Here is a 13325-nt window from a genome sequence, read left to right on the forward strand (position 1 = left end):
TCTACATCTGTGTTAGTCAGGTACTGTCAGAGCCTCTCAGGAGATAGCTATATTTAGGCTGGCTTGTTTTCATCTTGAAATAAGTAGCAGTAACGTCTGCAGGAAATGGCTTGCCGTCTAGCCATCTGCAGAACACAATGCCTTACTCTTTTTCTTCCCTCTCTGTCATAGGGTTAGAGGGTCCAGCCTGTTCCTTGACCAGGGGACTTGGAAGACACTTTGAGATAAATGTGCTTAGGTTTGATGAAGGAGGACAGATAAAGTTACTTTCAAACTCACCTTCTTCTCAGTGAACTCAAACAACATGCCACAATTTACCAATAAAATGTATATTGGAAGAGGCGGGCGGATCTGTGAGTTTGAGGCCAGCCTGGTCTACAGAGTGAGTTCCAGGACAGCCAGGGCTACACAGAGAAACCCTGTCTCGAAACAAAACAAAACAAAATGTACATTTTGTCTTCTTTCATGACTGGTATTTCCACATGAATTCTATACGTAAAAAAATTGAGTATGGTTTTTAATTGCAACCTCTCACCCATAAAAAGGTGACTGGTGGGCATTATGACAAATCTTGAGAGCCTACTTCAGTAACTTTCTGATTTCCATCTTCAAATGTTGTTCCATCTGTATCCATGCAGAAACTTCTAGACATTTTTTCTACGATAATAGGAAACATCAGTAGCATAGCATCACTGGAATACCATCATTGTTCATTGCACACCGCCTTTCACAAAGAATTATATTAAGCCCTTTCTGTGCATTGTTCAGTTTAATCCTTGTCATGATGATGTGGGAAATATTATTATTGCAACACAGAATTTTTTTTTAAAAGTTACTTTTCTATTGTCTGTTGGAAGTGCGGAGTGTGTCATGGAAGCCCACAGCCTGGCTGCTTGTGGGGGGACTTCTTTCAATTAATGAAGAGATGTGAAAAGCAAAAATACCTAGGATTTCCATGAAATTAAATTTAAGTCTTCATTCATTACTTATACAGATAGAAACTTAATAGTAGAGCCTACCTACTTGTGGTACTAACAAGTACCTTCCATTGCTGAAATGGTGGTGATGTTGGGAAGGCTGGAGATTGGCTTTTGAGTTTTGGCCACAGAGAGAGACAGTAAGTCTCAATCTTTGAAAATGTCATTGGCTCACAAAATCACATTTTATGAGCATAAATGTAGAATGAAAAAAAAAAAGATACATCTGGGGGGCCAGTGATACAGTGTAGGCTCTTGGGACCAAGCCTGACAACCTGAGTTTGATCTCTGAGCCCACATGGTAGGAGAGAAGCAATCCCTAAGCTATTTGAGAGCCACTGCTACCCACGAGCATGAAAGGTCCACACAGGTGCTCCGTGGTTTTGAGTGGCATAAATTCCCTTTGTGAATTCGTTGCCAATTGAGGATAGCCATGTTCTGTCTTCACAGCCTGACTCGGGGTCAGAGGGAAAGAAGGGATTTTTTTGCCACCCCTTTACCTAGTCACTCCCTTCATTTGTTACAAGGAAGAAACTGAAGTTGAGTCATGGCAAAGGAAATAAGGCCAAAAGCAAGTTCAACTGGGTAACCAGGAACAGAGAACCTGTCCAGGAATAATAATTGCTACAGAAACCACAGGGCCTACACTCTAGATTTATGCAAATAATACAGTGGTAATCCTTCAAGAACACCTCCATGTTCACATGCACGAAGAGGGGTCTTTGCAAGTCCCCCAGGAGGCAAAAAAGACAAGAAAACAGCAATAAAAAAAGTAAAAAAGGGAAAAAGACGGCTTGTTACTCAATATAATGTTCTTCCCCCCAGAGTATTATATGTCCACAGGATGTTAGAGCATAAAATGTCAAGTTTATGCTTGCAATGTGACTTTTTTAAAAAAAAAAAAACCAAGAGCAATTTTTCTGGAGTTTAAGAGAAAAATAACAGGACAGGTAACTGTAAATAAATCTAAACAACTGCCTGGAAGGGGGAGATAGATAAGAGGAAGAGAGAAAGCCAGACTCTCTGAACCAGAAGCAGAGGAAGCAGGCAGGGTCAGCACTGGGCATCTGGGGATGAGGAGGGGAAGAGGGAAGAATTTGGGCAGAGAGTGTTTTCTCAGTATGTGAAAAGAATTGAGACACTAGGAGGAATCTTCAGAGCATTTCATTGATTAAATGTACTCATAAAGATTTTCCTAACTCAATCAGTACAAAGAACTGAATATACCCCAGTAAATCACCTCTGTACCTTCTCAATGGCATATAAGTATTCAAATAAGTACTTTTCACTTCTCATGTGGGTTCCTTTGGAAGGTGGCAACTGCTATATACCTGAACTTAATTAACATTAAAATAATAGATTGCAGAGTTGGTTATAAAATGGTTACTAGATTATGGGGCTTTTAATTCCTAAGGGTCAAACTATATTTTACATCTTGATCAAATCAACGTTATTAATAATGAATCAATGTATAATGTAAATGAATATATATAATTGCAATCTGTACCCCAGTAAACAGAGAATCCTAAGGCAAGACAAGCTATCACTGAATGTCTTACTTAGGGTTTCATTGCTATGAACAGACTCCACGACCAAGGTAACTCTTATAAGAACAACATTTATGGCTTACAGGTTCAGAGGTTCAGTCAATTATCAAGGCAGAAGTATGGTGGCGCCCAGGCAGGCATGGTTCAAGGAGGAGCTGAGATTTCTACATCTTCATCTGAAGGTGGCTAAGAGAAGACTGGCTTCCAGGCAGTTAGGATGAGGTTCTTAAGGCCCATATCTACTCCAACAAGGCTACACCTCCAAATAGTGCCACTCCCTGGGCCAAGCATATCAAACCACAACACTGAAGGGATGACCCTTCAGAGCTCTAATGTAACTGAGAAAAGATGTCACTGTTATTTTTATTTTATTTTCAAATATTTTTAGCCCTGATTTTTAGAACATCTAGGTAGCAGGTTCAAATAAAAGAGAAAACAGTAAAGATCATAGCAACTGAAAAGTAAATATATATGTGTGTGTGTGTGTATGTGTACATAATACATACATACATATATATATATATATATATATATATATATATATATATATATATATATATATATTTGTGTGTGTGTGTCCCTGAATATCCTACAATTGAAGTAGCAAAGAGCATATAAAGTTCATGAAATTGTTCATGCAGTCAGACTTTTGACTACTCTCTGGTTTCCTTTTTCTACCACCCTTCTCTACCCCTATTCCACCCTCTCCCAGTCCCCCAATACTAGGTAGAAGAGAAAGAAGGCTATAGGAGAAAGGGGTGGTGGTACCGTTAGACTACTTCCTGCTGACTAAGGGTGTCAAGTTCCACGGGGCAAGTTTGATATTTGATTTCAGGATATCTAATTTCTTTTTCTCATTTCTTTGGTCATGGCTACTTGACAAACCCCAACAACAGGAGCCAACAGCCAGCAGCAGCAGGTGCTACAACCCCTCCTGGAGCTCTAGCATTTATAGACCTTTTCAAGGGTCCCCAAAATTCCAAATGTCATGCCCTTGCAGAAACTATTCACAGCTGTCAACATCACACCCCTGCTAGAGCACGAGGAGAAAACAGACATTGTCAGACATTGTCGCAGGAGATGTGTGCCTTGGCCTGTGCATGGTCACAATACATGCATACCAAAATACAAAATAAGCAAATGTAGAAAAAAAAATTAAAAGGAAAGTAGACAAAATTAAAGCCTAATTACGCAATGTAGAGGAAGACAGGCTCGAGCAGCCCGGAAGGACAGAGCTCTCTAAGGACAGAGCTCTCTTCCTCTGCAAAGAAAGAAGGCCAGCTGAGCTTTTTGAGCCAGGAGCCATCATTTGAAACCGTGGGGTATATGTCTTGGTATATGTCTTCATTGATAGCTGCTGTGTCAGATAAATGAGAACTCAAAGCCAAATGTCTTTATCTTCAGAGGAGCAAACCCTACCAAAAATAAAAATCAATCTCAACCATTTAGAAAGGACAACGTTTTTTAAATTTCTAGGTTTTTTTTTTTCTAGGAAATTTTTGTTTCCCCCAAAATCTGAAGGGTTCCAGTTGTGCTAATGACTTTATTTGCAGCTGAAGAGTGCCCAGGAGAGGGTGCTAAGGGCTGCAAGCTCACACAGGTCTTATAGACCAAAGATTTCAAGATGTTAACTCCAGATGTGGCAACTCCTTAATGATCTCAAAATCACGGAAGGAGAAGTAAAGATTTCCCTATCTTAAAAACAATTCAAGGACATAACATAGCATAACATAACATAACAACTAACTAACTAGATAAATAAGTAAATAAATAAATAAATAAAAACTAGTGGGGAAAGATACAGAGAAAAATCATGGCTGTGGCTTCCCCATTAAATTGTTTCATTTAAACATGTCATATCATGTGCATGGTTTCTTTTAAGGTGCAGTTTTGATTCACATCAATTAGGTTTTTTATTAATGATCATGCCAAAGCTAAGGCCATTTAAACTGAAAGAATGTATGCAGAAAATTTATATTTTGTTCAAGAATTTTATTGGTGTTGTACTTATAAAATATTATGATTTATGTATCAGAGTACTTAAGTATATCACTACTTAGTGATACACCTTTATATTACTCTCCATCCTGGATAATACAAAGCTTTGGGGGAACATTTTTCAGAGAACAGGCATTTTCTTCTCACCCTCCTGCTTTACCAGACTCTTACTGTTCCTTCTGGCTTTGCTTCACAAAGAGAGCTTGAATTTCTCTGGCAGTTTCATTGTTGTTCTGCAATGACTCAGAACCATGTCAGTTCAAGTAAGCAGAAGCAAGCTTCTTAGCACTTTCTCTCCTGGGTTGTTCTGCATGATCGTACAGGAGAGACATCTTTTGTGAAATCCGAAAGTTAGGTATAAAGAAGTCATCCTTGATACTTGTTGTGAGACACAGTCCACTTTGTGAGGGTATCACAGAATACTGGAGGCTTGGCAACTTATTACGAACAGAAACTTCTGCACTCAAAAGTGCTTATACACTTTCAAGGTTGGGAAGTCCAAAATAAAACCACCAGCATTTGGCAATGGGCTTTTTGTTGCAAGGGCATACTCTTCTAACTCTATCTATCTACCTATCTACCTATCTACCTATCTACCTATCTACCAATCTATCTATCTACCTATCTATCTACCTATCTATCTATCTATCTATCTACCTATCTATCTATCTATCTATCTATCTATCTATCTATCTATCTATCTATCTATCTACCTATCTATCTTGCCTTTTGAAACAGTGTCTCACTATGTAGCCTTGGCTTGTCTGGAGCTTGCTATGTAGACCCGGCTAGCTTGGACTCCTTCCTCTGTCTTCTGCGTGCTGAGATTAAAGGTGTGCACCATTACGCTTGGCATGCTTTCCTTTACTTTATATGGCATCAATCCTACTTCCAAAGGTGGATCCCTTGGAGCCCAATTATCTTTTAAAGCTCCTCACTTTTAATACTGCTATCATGGTAATTAAACTTCTGCATGGGTTTTGGAGAAAACATTTACACTAAAGCAGGTGCCAAGCACAGGGCCATTTACATTGAGTGTTGCTAATCCGCTTCTTAACAACCTGATACACCAGGCTTATAGCGCTACAGACCTACCGGATTTCCTCTTTAAGCTTTTCTGAGTCCTTGGCTTGCTTCTTGGTCTTTGAATAAAGAGTGTCAGTTTCTCCTGCAGATCACCAACAACTATGTTGGTCATAGGAGGAGAATGAAGGAGGTTCTAGGCTATCCTTGCTCTCCTGGGCTGATCTGAAACACCCAGAATAGCTTCAAGCAGAACACTACACTGCAGAGGCAATAGACCATGCCACCAGCTTCTACATTTGTGTGAGGTCTATCACTTATGATTAATCAATTGTGTCCTAAATCACATATGCCACCCTGCTTCTTCCATGCAACTGTCTATTGACCGCATCATCTTGTTCTGCTCCTGTACTTGGTACCTGCTTTGGTTTGAACGTCTCAGAACTCATGTTGAAACTTAATTGCTATTGTAACAGTATTGAGAGGTAGGGGATGGGGCTTAAAAAGTAAAATGCTAGAGGCAGGCGGATTTCTAAGTTTGAGGCCAGTCTGGTCTACAGAGCGAGTTCCAGGATAGCCAGGGCTATACAGAGAAACCCTGTCTTGAAAAAACCCCAAAACCAAAAAATGCTTGTGTAGGAATCTTCCAGAAGCTTCCCAATGACCAAAACAAGCCTCTGCCAGGTATGACTTTCTCTCTCTTGCCTCAAATTTACCACCCTTCTTTCTTCTGTTTCATAGTATGGAGGGAACTCCGCAAAATTTGCTTCTCTGTCAATAGAGGATGCTGAAAGGACAGTGAAGGAAGTTAGAAATTCCAACCTGGTTGTGCTGTCTCCTACAGAGACCAACATCACAGGACATCCAGGCTGTTCACTCTTGAAAAGATTGAGACTTTTGTCATTTCAGCAGTCTTTCTAGGGAATTCCACTAATATTCTGGAGTCACCTTCTTTGTGATGTTCAGCAAGTCTTAGGATGCTCCTATGGATAGCATCCCAGCAAGTTGGCCTGGTACTGTAGAGGACTGGTCATCTATTTGTCATCCCTGGTGTGAAGAACTAGCAGGAACTTCTCTATTGCCCACTGGAAATCATCACCCGTTCATAGGCTGAATCAGCCCCCGGCAGTGTGAGAACCTGCTTCCAAATGTGTTTCTTGGCTGAGTACTCTGTGCCTGACTGAGATGTGGTGCTGTTCTTTCCCTGTGCTATTTGTGAACTTATGAGAGCTTTCTTTACCCACTTGTGGCAATGCTGTGCTACTCATTAATATTGCTTATATTAGCCTTCCCCTGAGTGAATTACTGTGTGTTTCCATCTCTGAGCTGGATGCTGACCAATGTCTTTTGCTTCTAGCTGTTTTGTTTTTAAACACAACTTAATTTTATTAGTTCAGGATTTTGTTTTAGAAGGAACATAAATTACTTTTAATATGACCTTATAAATAAAGGGATTGCCCGAGCGTGGCATTTCAAGAGGTTATTTTGCTTTCTTTGACCACACACAAGGCTATTTCTCAAGCTGGGATCATGGATCCCTGTGAGCAGTCTCAGAAAAATGGTGGCTGCGTAATGAACCACCCCAAACACAATGGTTGGCACAACGACTATTATTTCTCATGTGACAAGAAGACTCCAAAGTTGCATCAGAAATGGTGTGGATATAGGAAGAGTGGAAAATTGGGAGCTCACACCCCTCTACCAACGTTTAGGCCTTAGTTAAAAATTTCTGTTTTCTACTTTGTGAGACTATATGACCATCATACGACTTCAGTGTTTGTGCTTGTATTTATGGTCAGGTTCTTACAAAGGATGGCCTTAAGTGAGTATGTTCAGTTTTATTTATTTATTTGGTCTCGTGTGTACTTGCTAATTGTTTGTGGCACTGAATCCTTTCTAGCTTGCTTATTGCATTGCAATGACTGGCTGCTATCACATATCATGATTTTCTTCCGCAGGCTTTCATAGCCATAGACAAGCAGAAAGGTCTACAAGCTGAAGTACACTAACTGCTACTATAGGAGCTGGGGTATCTGGTGTTGTGTAACAATTTCTTCTGTGATAAAACCATCCATCTTGGAAGGAAGCTCATTAAAACAAAATTTTCCAGAGGTGGAAGGTTCTATCCAGCCAGAAAGTTTGTTATCTTCAGGAAGTAAGCAATTCAAAATCTTCAGGAAGTTCCCAAAACTGACCAGATTTTCTAGGCCATTCTTTCCCCAAGCATATATAAGCTGTAAGAACTCTCAAAGATACTCTCTGACCAACAGTGCTGCCTGGAAGATGCAGAAATCAGCTGAGTGACCAAGAAGAGACTCAGACCACTGGAGCTGCCTAAGAGAGAGAGTCTCCAAACCAGTGAGTTGTCTGCAGGCTACAGTAAACACAAGCTTTCCAGCTACTGGGGGCTGCCACTCACACTGAGTTGGACTTTGGGTAGTATAGCTGTCTTTGAGTTATTTCTGCTCTTATATATCCCCTCACTTATATTCCTTTAAGCAACCCCAGTGGTTGGCCTTTGGTGGTATCCATTCTTTGATCTGTTATGAACATGTATGTTCACATATCAACAGGAATGAGACCACACAAACCTGGCATTTAAAGGAGATTTTATCAAGCTAGCATCTGCTAAGACAATCTCTAGCACCATCCACTCAGGGCTGGAGCAACCAACAGGGAAGGAGTATGTATGGGGCATATGAGAACTCATTTGATCATACAACTCAGAGAACCCAGCCAGATGAAACCTGGAGATTTTACCTGCTTCTGCTAAGGAGGCATAGGATCATAGGCATCCACTCAGGATGTTCCTGGAAAGCTAGGAGCCACAGATCCACTTTGAAGCAGAAAGCTGTCAGCTCCTACAGCTTTCCACAGTGGGTTTGCTGCATCTCTGGAGGCGTGAACCCTGAACCCTTCATAGTGGATGCCAGTGCAATTGATCAATGTGTAATATTTTTTTACTGTCATCTATATTGCTATGGCATTAACTATCTTGAAAATGACATCAGGGGCTAGCTCAATTGTAGCTCAATTGCTAAAGTGCTTGCTTAGCCTGCACACTATCATGGGTTCAATTCCCAGCACTATATGGACCAGGCATGGTGGTAAGTGCCAACAGTCTTAGAATTCTAGGGGTGAGGGCAGGGGGATCAGAAGTCCAGGGTAATCTTTGAGCTACAAAGATTGTTGACGAGCTACAAAGTGAAGTTGATGTAGCACAGGGAAGGCTCAATCTGCTGGAAATGATTGTAGCAGGCATGGCCAAATTCAGACCCATGCCAGACATATTTACTGATAATTTCCTGGTCTATTGAACACACAGAAAACAAGTATAATAGTTATATTCACAGTTCAAAATGTATAAGGTTGTCCTTGAAGGGTGGGTAAGAAATAGTACAATAACTATAGATGATTACACAGGCCTTAGGAGATGTAATCATAACCAGGAAGTGATTGTACGTATAGGTGCTCTTCATATTTTAAAATTTAAAAACATTTAAAATTATTTAACAGCTTTAGACTTATAGAAAAGTCCCAAGATAGTATAAAGAGTTCAATGACCAACTTGTCTCATTTATTATCATGTTATATTATTTATTCAATGATTTGTCACAGTTCAGGAAGCAACACTATCTATCAACTACAGCCCATATATTCCCCAGGTCTCCTTAGATTTTTCTTATCCAGAATCTCACCAAAGGAACATTTAGGTTATATACTTTTGCAGACCGGCAGGTGCTTCTCCCAGACTTCCCTTGGTTTTAATAACCTTAGTGGATTTGACAAATACTGGTCAGGAAATTTGTAGAATGTCATTAGGGTTTCCATGATATTTTTTTTTTTTTTTGCATTTTCAGTATTTCTAGAGACTTATGTTTGTTAACTTTTTCAAGCATCTCCCTCCAAAATGTATGCTGTAAACATGCCATCATCCTGTTCAAATTTGAGGGAGGGGAGGGAGGGAAGGAAGGAGGGAGGGAGGGATGAAGGGAGGGGAGGAGGGAGGGAAGGAAGGGAGGGGGAGAGGGAGGGAGGGAGGGGAAGAGGGAGGGGAGGAGGGAGAAAGGAAACTTTCACAAAGTTTAGATAGCAATATCAGTGTGGTAAACCAGCCCTCAGTCATACTCACTCATCCCCCCAACTCTGACTTAAGGAAGCCAATAGTTCTTTTCCCCAAGATAGCATTAATTCCTAAGTTTTCCCATGAAAATAACCTTAAAAGAATAAGCCAGAACAATAATCAAACTTTCAATAAAACATGTTTTTCTTTTCTTTTTTTTTTTTTTTTTCCCCAAATGAGCAAAGTCCAAGTTCAGGAAGAGAAAGAAGTGTATTCTACTGGTCTATAATGTCTGGTACCACAAGAGTGTTACAGAAGAGCTGTTATGGACTTAGGTAAATTAGACTCTACGAGGTAGTGTTAGTCAAAACACCATTTAGAAGCCTGCTCTATTGTGACAGCAAGAAGGAAGTTCCTAAGCCCTTAAGTACTAGAAACTTCGGAGTGCCCCACAAGACAAACAGCAATGGAAGTGGTACAACATTTAGCTCAACAAGAAAAGACAATACTCAATATACCCCTTGGAGCGCAACATTAAAATATTGGTATTGGAATGCAGACAGGCCAGAAAACATGTTCTGTGAACAGAGAAGTACTCACGGTGCTGGCCAGCTCTAGATAGCTTCCGCCTGTAGAGGTGCCAACTTTCGGGGACTGTGTGAGAAGCTTGTGCAGCCCAGCCTGCTGAGGCAAAGAGCTTCCGCCATACTCCAGCAGCTTCTGGAGGGGCAGCTGGCTCTGCCAGTCGGGGCTCTGGAGATCCCTGGCACCGGAATCATACTCCCAGCTCTCCCTGGCTGCTGACAAAGCACCTAGTCCAAGAGATGCAGGGAAAATAAAAAGACATTTCTTTCATTAGCCTGTGGGTGGTCAGGAAGCGATGATTTGAAGCTTCTGAGCCTTCCCTGTGCCAAGCATCTCAAAACACATGTGGCTCCCAGGCTGCCTGCTGAGCACTCTCCCTTTCAAATTGACACAGGGGAAGCCTGAAGGTAAAAGCAATTTTAAGTAAAGAACTCGGAAATGACTATGCAACGAATACACGTGCACTCCCCAACACAAAACCTTAGGAGTGGGGAAGCAGAGGAAAGCCAAGTAAGGAAAGAAACGCGGACCAAAGCCACATCTGTCTGTGATTTGCACTTGGTTCTTCTGTTGACTTAGTGCTTGCTGTTGATTCTAAGAAAGAAGGAAAGGAGAGCGAAGACACAGGGTATAGGCTTAACCACGACTTCCTAGTGCCTATGTGCTCTCTCCTGGATGAAGCTGGGCTCTGTTTGTAATAGATGCAGCCACACCGTTGAGTGGCAAGAGACTATAGACAAACTGACAAGTCTCACTTCCAGGTCTTCACATAAACCCCCCTCAGGGTGATTTCCCCACGCCCTTTTGCCTTCTGGTAGGGTTCAGGTGGGATCCGCACTTAAGAAGCCACATAGTTCATATGGTAGAGCCACAAGATGAAAGATGCTTAGAGTCCCAAATCATCTCTTATGGGGAGTGGTCTGCTCATGCTAGCTGCCCTGTGTTTTTACTTTATGTGAGTAGGACTGCAGCTTCTAGGCAGTGGTTCTCCACCTTCGTAACACTGTGAACTTTTATTACAGTTTCCTCATGTTCTAGGGACCTCCCCTGTATAATCTTGTTGTTACTTCATAACTGTGAAATTGCTACTGTTATGAATTATGATATAAATATCTGTGTTTGTGGTGGCCTCAGGCAACCCCTGTGTAAGGGCTGTTTGACCCCCCCAAAGGAGCTGAGAACCACTGTGATTGATTTACCTTATCCTTTGTGTATTGGTTAGAAGACTTTAGTATTAGCCATTACAACAGATTAAAATCTAATGGGACTAATGACTGTAATCCAATACAAAAGTGTAATGAAGTGCAGACCTAGAGGGGGACCTAAAACCCTAGGCTTCCATTGTTGCCTTTGCTAGAAAAAACAGACTAGGAGAAAATCCTGCTCCCTTGGATTGTTGCTTCAGAACAATCCCTTCTAAATACATATAATAAAGTAGAACCTCTACCTCAGCTACAAAGGAGGCTAGCAAAGTTTTACAGAAAGGTAGGACTTTGTTAGGTAAGTCATTTTTAAAAAAAGATTGATTATTTATGTATGTATTTTTATTTATTTGTATTATGTATGTGAGTACATTGTAGCTGTCTGCAGACACATCAGAAGAGGGCATCCAATCCCATTACAGATGGTTACGAGCCACCACGTGGTTGCTAGGAATTGAATTCAGGACCTCTGGAAAAGCGATCAGTGCTCTGAGCCATCTCTCCAGCTCCAGGTAAGTCGTTTTAAAACAAAGGAGGCATGTTCACAAATGTTGGATGGCAAATATATGATCAAGGTTGATGAAGGCACAGTGCAAGGTGCTGGGGACTCAGCAGGAAGCACGCTAAACTGTAGCTCCTGACTGTGGAATTTGCAATCTTTCACGTGGGATTTTCAATTTTAACAAAAAAGGGATTCAAGCAGACACATTTGTATTGTGAAATGAGAATATAAGCAGACTGTTCTGTAATTTGAGTACCAGGACATATGAACTGGAGGTTCAGACATGAATATACAATCTTCCTTTTGTGGATTATTGGTGAAATTAATCAGTGTGATTTGGAAAACTGTCTTCATATGATTTACCACTACTGTTCTCTGCTTATCATAAGTAAGTTTGACCCAAAAGTTTCATACAGTGCTGTATGTCTAGATGTACCAGCCATTTTGTATCGAAGAATACAGTACTGTCGCCATGTTTGTTCAGGGTCTGTTTTATTTTGCCTTTGTTTTTGGTAATGGTGGTACTGCAGTTGAACCTACAGCCTTAAGTGCTAGGGCAACAATCTAGCATCGAGCTATGTCTCCAGCCCTCAACATCTATCTTAGTAAACAGCCTATCATTTATTAAATTTTTTATGTATGTGAATGTGCTGTCTTCAGACACACCAGAAAACGGCATCTGATCCCATTACAGATGGTTGTGAGTCCCCCATCTGGTTGCTGGGAATTGAACTCAGGACTTCTGGAAGAGCAGCCAGTAGTCTTAACTACTGAGCCATCATCTCCCTAGCCCTCGATTATTAATTTTAATGATTTTATTTATGTGTGTACATTTGCATGCAGACACGCTGGCAGATGCCTTCACAGGCTAGGAGAAGGCAGTAGATCCCCTGGGGCTGGAGTTAGTGGCACTTGGAACCAGAAGTGAGTGCTCAGGACCAAATTCTGGTCCTCTGCAGGAGTAACAAGTGCTTGTAACCATTGGGCCCCTATCAGTTATGCTTACAAGAGAGGCTTTGCTTCAATACAGGTTTCAAATTATCTGTCCTTCTCTTCCTCTCTCTGTTCTTCTCTGTGCCTTGTTAGTTAACTGATTACCTTAGGGTTTCTTTTTCTTTTTTTTTTTTTTGCCATGGCCCCAACAATAGGAGGCAGGAAACTGAGTGAGACCAGAGTTAAATGGTGGACCTCTACTGGAGTGAATCTCAGGTGGCCTTCACAAATGACACAGACACACATAGAGGTCTGCTTTCTCCTTACATCCACATTATCCTTAGCACTGCACACAGGCCTGGGATAGATCACACCTTTAATAAACATTTAGTGAACGTACTGCTGAATTATGCATCGTTGTAATGCCCCAGGGTTTCATTCTTTAATCCAGAAAAGCAAATCTGTACTACTTTAAAATATCAAAATAAATAATAC

At 41.0% G+C, this 13325-nt stretch overlaps 1 protein-coding gene across 1 annotated transcript in view; it reads right to left on the minus strand.

The window, feature by feature from the left end:
• The window catches only part of Mcc (MCC regulator of WNT signaling pathway), a 378104-nt gene that overhangs the window by 274375 nt on the left and 90404 nt on the right, over positions 1 to 13325 (minus strand). Inside the window, exon 3 of the mRNA XM_031365612.1 lies at positions 10209 to 10420. Within this exon, the coding sequence (XP_031221472.1) occupies positions 10209 to 10420 (212 nt within the window). The remainder of the gene's footprint in view (positions 1 to 10208; positions 10421 to 13325) is intronic.

Source organism: Mastomys coucha, unplaced genomic scaffold, assembly GCF_008632895.1.
Source record: "Mastomys coucha isolate ucsf_1 unplaced genomic scaffold, UCSF_Mcou_1 pScaffold13, whole genome shotgun sequence".
Classification (NCBI taxonomy): Eukaryota; Metazoa; Chordata; class Mammalia; order Rodentia; family Muridae; genus Mastomys; species Mastomys coucha.